This window comes from Accipiter gentilis, chromosome 11 (genome assembly GCF_929443795.1).
Source record: "Accipiter gentilis chromosome 11, bAccGen1.1, whole genome shotgun sequence".
Taxonomy (NCBI): Eukaryota; Metazoa; Chordata; class Aves; order Accipitriformes; family Accipitridae; genus Astur; species Astur gentilis.
Genome location: NC_064890.1, coordinates 29,419,017 through 29,429,016, shown reverse-complemented (window position 1 = coordinate 29,429,016; position 10,000 = coordinate 29,419,017). Strand labels below are relative to the sequence as shown.

Sequence of the window (10,000 nt, the reverse complement as noted above, 5' to 3'; positions counted from 1 at the left end):
GCACTCTAGCAGGCTTTTGCCACTATCCTATGTGTAAGGTACGCATCTTACAATATTGTACAGACTACTCTTACAGGTAACACGGGCCTTCGTAGGGATTTTTTTTTTTCCCCAGAAAGCAAAAATAAATAGCAGGTGGAAATTAATTAGACCTTACTTGCTGTTTGAGGAAGTGAACTGTTGTTTAATAATCAGATGAGTGTGATAACATATTCCTGAATTTTAGAAAGCAGATGAATTACTGTGCCCAGGACTGACCTACTATTTTTATTAGTCCTGAGGAATTGAGATGGCGTGAAAGGGAAAGATACAGCCTTTCAAATGCAGGATAGCTTTTAGTGTAAAATTGAACATGATACTCTACCTTCAATACCTTTACCTGGTTCATTTAAACATCTGATAAATAAATAAACTATAGTACACAGACAGTAGGAAAAACTTATCGTATAGAGGTAAATATTTTTAGGCAATGCTTGTGTTTTCAGTTGCAGTTAACTTTAGCACAAGTCAATTCATCTGATTTCCTAAAGCCTTCTCATGCCAGCCGAGTGCACCCGTTAGGACAGAATGCTGCAGGAAGGATGCACTTCGTCTTTACCTGGCACTCCGTGTGGGTGGGGGCCGGGGTGGGGTGCTGAGCTGCTGGCTCTTGTCTCTAGTAAATAAATCTCATCTGTGATAATTTGCAAAAATCCAGTTGTCAATTTTACTGTAAATCTTGTGTTCAGAAATGGCCTTCAGAGACCCACCATATGAGTGCCCACTTAAAAGTTTTGTACTACAGCCTGAATTCATCACGACAGCACTGCTTTCTGTGTTGTGCCATTTCTGTTGTCCCATCGCTGCCCTTTTTAGCCAGTTTTGAACTGTTAACTTTACTCACAACTACCATCTTCGCTCGTGAGGTTATTCTAAATAGTAAAATGATTAGTTGGCTTTGAAGAGATTTTTTTTTTTTTTTTTTTACCATGAAAATTCTGTTATTTCTCATCAAAGATGCTGACTTAGCTCACTGGTGCCGATGTGGTACGTACATATTCTTTCCGATTATGCTAAGATACATCCCGTAACTCACAACTGGAAGCTCCGTTTTCCTGAAAGACCTTCCAGCACAAGGTGTTAGAGCATACTTTACATTTTTACAGAGAAAACTTATCTGAGTAGGTAGCAGTATATTAAACCTACTAATATAGGTACTTCATTTTACAGTATTTCGATAGCAGTTGACCTAATTAGTGTTTTAATCATATTCATTTACCTACATATTTAAAAAATACGGAATGAAGTAATTTATGTCTCTGCTCAACTCAGGCTTTGAAAGCTAAATGTTTTAGATAAGGTGGAAAAAACCCCAACCCCAAGCAAACCCTTTACAAGTATTCTCTTAGCTTGTCCAATTTTTTGTTCTCACACATTCAGCTATGTCCTTCATATTTGGCATTTTGATTTATTAGGCAATCTTAAGTATTAAAGACTTCTAACACACCAGCGCAAGGCTTCAGATGCATTGTGCCTCGTGTCAATGATGAATTAATTCCAGCAGAGCACAAAAGTTACCATTATTTAAGCCTAGCTCCTCACCTCGGCTTCCCCATCCTAGGCCAGTTTTAAGAGGCTGAAGCCTAGGCCGTGCCTTAGGAAGCGAAAGGAGGTCAACCCACGGGCGCGCGGGCCGAGGTCGGCTCCTCCACCGTGTTGACCGCCCCGCGCCGCGGGTCCGCCTCGTCCGTGGGTCGGCCGGCGCGGGCACCCGCCCGCCCGTGGAGCATGGTCACGGGCCTCCGCCCGCCCGTGGGGCAGGGTCACGGGCCTCCGCCCGCCCGTGGGGCAGGGTCACGGGCCTGGGGCCGCTGCCGCGGTCGGGGGGCTGGCCCCGGAGCGGGGTACGGGCCATAGGCCACGGGTGTTTCCGGAGGGGCGTTGTGACAGGTGCTGCCCACCTCCGCCTCGCCACTGCTGAGGGGCGGAGGTGGCGTCTCTCTCGTGGGGGGGGGGGGGGGGGGACGGGACCGAGGGTCCCCCGGAGGGAGGGAGGGAGGGAGGCCAGCTTCCCGTTTGTCTCGGCGGGCGGCACGCTGCCGTCCAGGGCCGCCGCAGGGCTCGGGCCCGCGGCCCGCGGCGCCCCGGGGGGCGGGCGGGGCAGGGCCAGCATGCCCCGGGGCGGGGCGGGGCGGGGCGGGGCGGGCTGCCGGCCGGCCCCGCGGCGCCCCCTGGCGGCGGCTCCCGTGCTGCGCACCCGCTCCCGCCTGCCGGCGCGGCGGCGGCGGCGGCGGCGGCGGCGGCGCGGGCGGCGACCTGGGGAACGGCGGGGCCGGCGGCGGCGGCGGCCGCCCTTCGCGCCGGGGCCGTGGGCGCCAGCAGAACCCGTACCTGGCAGGGCGAAGCGAAGGCCGCCAGCCCGGCGTTCGGTACGCCCCGTCATAAAGTAAGGGGGTCTAATTGAGCTACGGCTCTCTATCCTGCTATTTGTACAAATAAAAGACCCCATCTTGATGCAAAATAAACACAAAAGCGCTGTTGTGACTCTAACAGGGAGTCATATACTAATTTATATAATAAGTGGTTGTGCACGCTTTATTCAAGATTACGGCTGCAAGAAATGGCATGAATTGCTGGGTGTGTTTAATGCTGGATTATAGCAATTTGAAACATGTCAAACACATGGCTAATGCCTCATGCTTCACTCATTCTTGCGTAAACCTGCATAGCCACCATCCATTATACCCTTGGTAACAACACAATTCTGCAAGTAAATATTGTTACACTAAGTAACCTTTCAATTCAAGTTGTTTAGGAAGAGAAAATGCAATCTTGTGCAGTCAGTTCCAGTGTCAGTTTAATGTTTCAAAAGGGAAGTGGTGTAGAGAATAAGTATCTGCACAGCGACTTGCCGGCTTAGAACGCACACGCGTGCGCGCAGAAAACCCACACTTTACTGCCGGGGAGAAAAGTAAAACTGTAGCTCCTAACTTCACGGGACCGGTATTTCTTTTTTGGTGGGGGTGATTGCTGGGTTACCCTGGCAGAATTAGGCATTCAACCTGCAGAGCAGCCACACGCTAAAATAATCTACAGTTTCATTCTCTCTTGCAGAGAGCAGCAAATGTTTTCCCCATACCTTTGCTTAAAATACCTGGTAACAGAGCTTGTACCTCACCTTTGGCGACAAGAGTTTGGGATTCGCAGCAGAAGTAGGTGCTGGTGAACGTATGTGTCTGTGGGTGTGGGTGCGTGTGTGTGTGTGTGCTGCGTGCCTGTGGAGGCACGCTCGTGACTGACAGCGAGTGTGACAGCAAGAGAAAAAAAGAAGGATTAGGAAGTGTGAATGCGTATAAATGTGTGTAAACAGGGACCTGTATATTTTTTCTTGTCCTATTTGAAATACTAAACTTTCAGCCTCAGTATCTGGCAGCCGCTCTGTTTCCTTTGTATGTATTTATGATTATTATGCTAACAACCCGCACTACTGTTGTAAAAGCAAGAAAAAAAGTATGTTAGTTTGCTTGGTGAGATGTTGCAGGTGCAAATTATTCTGCCACCAATAACTGAAATTACGGGTACATAGATATCAGAAATGATCCTTGTTTAGATGTTTTCAGCGCTTTAATTTGTGAGGGTTCAGAGTTGATAGTACGTACGCACACGTGTACAGATACACACGTATACACGCGCGCGCGTGTGTGCGCGTGCGTGTGTGCGCAAGAGAAAATAAGGGAAAAGGAAAAGATTATGTGCTCTTGCTTTTTCCAGCAGCCCTTTTTCAGTTGTCGGCAGGGAGAAGGGGGCTGTGGACAACCAACACAGAGCATTGCTCGAGTCAAAGTTTCAGTATTGTTTCTAAAAATACCCTTTTACAACTAGGAATAACATTTTACTTTTAACATAGAATTCGACGGACTCTTTCTTTTTCATATAAATACTTCAGTATTTCTTCTACTTCACTTCCAAATAAATTGCCCTTTCTAGCATTGTTACTCTGTAGTTTCATTCTCTCTGTACACAGCTGTTGGGTCGGATTTGTTGTTTTCTATTGCCAGAGTGGCGTTACTGGTCATGTTATGTTAAAGCCGATTCTGCTGGCTCACAGACACTTTAACTTAAAATGCAGAGCCCGAACTACACTCTGGGGCTTTGCGAGGATACAAAATCCACAAGACATAAAACCCTTTGGTTAATATGAACTGGAAGATGTTTAACCCTTCTCTGCTAATTGTAGTGAAAGAGTCGGAGAGATGTAAAAACGGGGGGGGGGGTGTGTGTGTGTGATGTATTTATTTATTAAATTTCTGAGTGTTTTCTAATGTTTTGATTATCTAACATTTACACCCTTTTGCCCTTTTAATGCGCTTGGCTAAACGTACCACTGTTATTGTCTAATGTTCGAATTTGTAAAAGATGAACCTGTCTGTTGGTTAAATCTTTGTTTGACTAAAAGAGGATTAATGTTTGAATTTCCCGAATTTCCAAATCCTTGTAACGATACAGTTGATGAAGTGTTTTAAATAGATTTCCACTCTGATATACATGTCTTTTTATTGAAAGTAAATATTGTAAAAATCAGAAAGGGCTGCCTGCTCCCACAGTTGTGGCATACCCGCATTAGAATTTTCATATAACTACTAAGGGCAATCAGACCCTTTTCTCTGAATATTTTAAACATTGTACATGTAAAATTTATGCCTAATTTGAATACTTATTAGCTGCCTAATCTCAGAAAAGAGTATTAGCTTTGTTTTTGCCTTGTAAAATTCATCACTGCGTGTATCACATTTTCCACTTCTATTATTTTTCTTCGCTGATGTTCGTAAGAGTGTTTAGGAAGGGCTGTTTGTTCATAAACACATCTGGTGCTGCTGTTGTTTACCGGGCTATAACAGCTGCCCTCCTTTATGTTAACTGTGTTCGTGTTTGGGGTTTTTGCATCCTGTTTATTTTTGACCAGACCATCTTTAAATAACTCATCTTTTACTATTTTAACTTTCTTCACCCACTATATACTTTCACTTTATCTTGTAGGCGCTTGTTTGCGTTAATTCATACAGCGTTTTGATTAATATCCCATGCACGCACTTGAAGTTGTAATGATCCTTTTCCTGCCCTTTTTTTTCTTTTTTTTTCTTTTTTTTTTTTCTTTTTCCCAGAGAAAGGCTATCGCTCATACTTTGCAAGGGAACAAATAACTAAGTTCAATAATCAGGCTAAGCAGCAAGCTTTGTTTCTTTTCCTGAGTTTGCTTACACATCCCTCTCCCTTCAGAGGTGTCTTTTAAAGTCGCAGCTCAGCCAGGTTGTTGTGGGGACTCTTTCCGTGCGTTGGGAGTGAGGGTGAGGGAAAGTGAGGTCCGCTCTGACCCTGCGAGAGCAGGAGAGGACTTTGGTGGCTCTGAGAAGAGACATTGACCTTTCCATATTACAGATACAAAATGCGCCTTGAAATTCTGGTTTGTAAGGGCACGTTGGTTCTTTATTTACTGCAAAGATTTCAACTGATCTTGGCAGGACATCTCATTGCTATCCTGAAAGTACAGTATATTTATGCAGTGAAAATGATAAAACATTTATTACTGTAGAGAAGGTAATATGCATAATTTATGCTGTTTTTAGCACAATCATTAGTGATATTCTTGATAGATTTTATTTCCAGCTTTCATATCTAATACATGCCTGGAAAATTAATTTTATATCTTTCATTTATTTGCCTATGTTAAAATTGAGTTTTAAGTCATCTTCAAGTGAACAGTTTGATTGCTGCTCATGCATAAGCTTAATTACTTCCCAGGAAGGACAGTATTAAATGTTTTAAATGTCAGAAAAATAAATGAATATCAGCCGTTTGATTAAAAAAATAGGCAATATCTGACGTGTTTGCAGCAGGAGCTTTTTCTTAAAATGCCTCCGAGGCAAAATTTTATTTAGTCACAAAAAAGGAGAAGCCCATTATACTATTTATCATTGGTTGATACCATATGATTTGTAACACCCTTACAAAATTTTAATTTTGTATGATTAGCTGTGCATCATTAAACAACAGCCTTGCATAAGATATGCTGTAAAATTCTGACAGAATCAAGATAGTGAATATTTTAAATAAGGCTGTATAGTCATCCATGGTTGTCAAAGCTAGATAATAGGAAATATAGAGCAGTGTGTGAAATCGTGCCTTCATTTAAACTGGTTTTATAGGTAGACTTTAAAACGTAGTCGTTCATAAATGCTATTGACCATGCTGCGTGCACGGTGTGTTATTTTGGCCGTTAAACGTAAGCACACAAAGCTTGCTTATAGAAACCATAATTCCGGTGATTAGTAGCTGTATGTATGAAAGCAGAGTTTGCATCGCATTTCTTGGTAAACGGCTCCACGAGGCTTTTTTCTTCTTCTAAAGATGCTGTCTGTATAATTGGCAGAGAGGGACATCTTGATAATGGAAGTGTGAAGGTGTAACGCGTGTGTTAATTGATACTTCTTAATCACTTTTAGGTATTAAGTCATGATGCAGGAATCTGCGACAGAGACAATAAGCAACAGTTCAATGAATCAAAATGGAATGAGCACTCTAAGCAGCCAATTAGATGCTGGCAGCAGAGATGGAAGATCAAGTGGTGACACGAGCACTGAAGTAAGCACAGTAGAACTGCTGCATCTGCAACAACAGCAGGTAAGTTTGTTTTGCTTCCTGTTTGTTTTTAAACAAATAAAGGGCTGTTTGCGGACGGGCTCCCTTCCGCAGACCCTCTGCGCGTGCTGAATGTGAAGTGTCGTGCAAGTGAAGAGCGTGGGGCGTTATTTGTTGTTGTTTTTGTGCACATTAACGCTGAAACGCAAGGACCCTGTTCTCGTGGCGGCAACGTCTCGCTGGTGCCGCCGCACGCCGCCGCGCTCGCCTGGTGATTAAAATCCCGTGGCGTATTTATAAAAGTTGTGCCGAAGCCTTGCAGTGCATGTTTTCAGAATCTGTTAGTTTACGGTGCGATTCGGTGGCGTAGGAGGTGATGCAGAGCTTTCCACCAGAGGGCCACATTACTTGAGACTTCGCTTCGCTTGCGAGGAATTGTTCCAAAGTCGGAGCTGGGCTGAAGGGACCAGAGTGACTTCTCACAATAAAGATGCTTTGCTGCCGTAGGTGTAAATAAAAAACGCTGGTTAGTTCAGAACCACCGAAATAAAAAAGAGCGTGTGCCTGTCTGTGTGTGCGCGTGTGTGCGAGTGTAACCGGGATGGGTGATTTCGAAAATATGGGAAAAGAGAGAAGCAGCTTTTCTGTAGGTATGTTTCCCTTCTCGCTTTAAAAACATCTTTTTAAGTTTGTCTGTTTGTGTTCTCGGGGAGTTAATGGAGAACTGCTTTTATGTTCACAACTGTAAAATTAAACCGTTGTCTGGCTGCTGATGCCATCTAATTATGAGACGCAATTGATTCATTTTTGTCAGTGTAAGATTTCTTTTCCTTTGAAAACCTGCACAAACATAATTCCTTCTACTTTGTCTACCGAAATGGTTGCCTCCCCGTCAGGGGCTGCAGGTTGCACTAATGCAGTGAAGCCCAAACGGTTTGTTTGATAAACAATTGGGGTCTGATTCTGCAGGGTGCCAGTACCTGCTCTGAACTCCTGGAAGTCTTCAGTGTCTGGTCCTCTCACCTGCTGAGGCCACTCAGCACCTCTGGAGTTCAAACACCTCATCTGTAAATACTGAGGTTTTTAATTGCAACGTCAGGTATTGCATTAATGGAAGGAAAGTTGTCTCCCCTAAGACAAAATAGCATAAAAATCCTGTTTTGTAGAAACATGCTTTAACATGATAGATAAATTGCATGTGTACGGGCCTCTGAAATAACAGGTCATAATAGCTCTTAAAATTGAATCATTCTCAGTGCTGAATTAAGCAGTGTACACTAGCTACATCTGTAGTTAAATATTTTAAATGGTGACAGAAAATGTGGAAGAATTAAATAGTTGTGGATTGAAATATGAGAAGTTGTTAAGGCTTGAATCTGTGCCTTGCTTCAAATTCAAGTGTATTCTGTTTTAACAATTGAGCACTTATAGTATTACAGTCTGAGGAAATACAGGTTTCAGCATCTTCATTAAGTTCTTAGCAGGCTTACACCTATATATATACACACACTATTATCTGTATATGTACATTGTGCATATATACTATTTTCATAGAAAATTATATATATATACACACACATATATATATATAAATTTAACATTGTTTTCATTGAAAAGCATGCCATCACCTTTATTCAGGTGTTCAGATTACAAAAGCATTTTAAAATCTTTATTGCGAGTGTATTTAATTGGTGAAAATGTTTAGAAAACTAAACTTAAGTGAAACACTTTCAAACACAAAAATACCGACAGAATAATGTGCCACTTACACGTTTCTTAAAGCAGCAGTCCTAGGCATTTGTAGCCAATTTGTCCATACAGTCACAGATTCCAGTAGATAGCATTTGCAAAGACCACAGAGAATAACAACTGAAGATGAAAATATCCAGTTGAGTACTAATAACAGACAGGTTCTGAGGGGACAGGCTTAGAAGTGACAATCTTTTCTTCAAAACTGTGATTAGATCTTAAATAAGCAGACAGGCAAAGTAAAACCATGGGTACAGTTAATAGGACTCAAGAGGCATTTTATGGTAGGGTCTGCACCATAGGATTTAAATACAACTTGAGTTAGGCATATAAATCCTTCTATAAAATATGTTGATGTGAAACATAAACACTAGTAAACATGCAGTAGGATGTCCTTTAGATAATGGGCATAGCTTTATGCTACTTTTGCTTTTCTTCCTCTTTTTTCTATTTCTTTTTTTTTTCTGTTTTTGACCAGTTGCCTCTTGAAATATATTTTAAGAGGAAAATGATGGCTGGTTTTATTATTGTCACTCTAGTAACTCTCTAAAATGTTATTTTTAATATGTGACTTGCCTAACAAACTTTCACGAGTAGAAAACCAGAGCAAACTCCATTGTACCTGCAGTTATTATTATTCAGATTTTTTTATTGTTTAAATATGTGCAAGATATAATGTATCGATGTCATAGTTTAACATTCTGGTTTGGGCTTCTCTGAGTTGTTTATTGAGGGCCTTCAAATAAACAAATCAAGTTTGTTATAGCTTCTTCTAAAGGAAGCAAGTAAATAATTGCTGGTTTTAATACATTTCCTTCAGCTGGGCAGCTATGTAAAGAGATGCTAATGCTTAAGAATGGCTATATCAGCTGAGTAAAATCACAAAACAAGTTTTCACTGTGGCATGAATATGTACTGGGGAAAGTTAAACATGAGAAATTTTAGGCTTTGTACAAAGAGCAACTGGGCTTAGTTAAAAATTTAAGTTACATACGATTTGCATCTTGTTCCAGCATTATGATCACAAATTGGTGGATGTATAGAAAGTAAATAAGCTAAAATAATAGACTTCATTATCTTCTTGTAAGCAATGATATGGAATTTGGACAGTACTGTTGCTGGACTGATGAACTATGTTGTTGTGATCTTTATATAGAAATGAGAAGTTTGACTTAAATCAGGGAGTTGTTCCTCATCCATGTATCAAGAGAGAATGACAGTATTCTATAATATATTGTAATACATACTTGGTGATAAATGGATTGGGTGCTGTCACAAGTCATCAGGTCGGCTTTGAAGATGTATGACTAGAACGTAAGCAACTTTTTATCTTACTGTCGATATTTATCAATTTATAAATATTGCTAAAGTGAATGTAGATTTTTATTATTAAATATGATGCAAACTGTAATCTGCTCAGACTTGTTTCTTCTGCTTTTTTTTGGCTTACGATGAGACATTCTCTCTCTCATATATGTACCTTCGTACACTTCTGAGCTTTTCACTTTCATTTTTTTTCTTGTGTGTTAAAATCAGTGTTTGATACTAGAATGTATAATACATGGAAAAAGCATATCCTTGATTAAATACATCGACAGATTATTCTGCATTAGATGTAGAATTTTATTTTGATATT

The 10,000-nt window shown here is 41.4% G+C and overlaps 1 protein-coding gene across 4 annotated transcripts in view; it reads left to right on the top strand.

Annotated features, from left to right (window-relative positions):
• The window catches only part of FOXP2 (forkhead box P2), a 436,438-nt gene that overhangs the window by 233,314 nt on the left and 193,124 nt on the right, over positions 1-10,000 (top strand). For all 4 annotated transcript variants that reach the window (XM_049814074.1, XM_049814075.1, XM_049814073.1 and 1 more), the window contains one exon: positions 6,480-6,657. In XM_049814074.1, coding sequence (XP_049670031.1) covers positions 6,490-6,657 — 168 coding nt within the window. In that variant the 5' untranslated portion in view covers positions 6,480-6,489. The remainder of the gene's footprint in view (positions 1-6,479; positions 6,658-10,000) is intronic.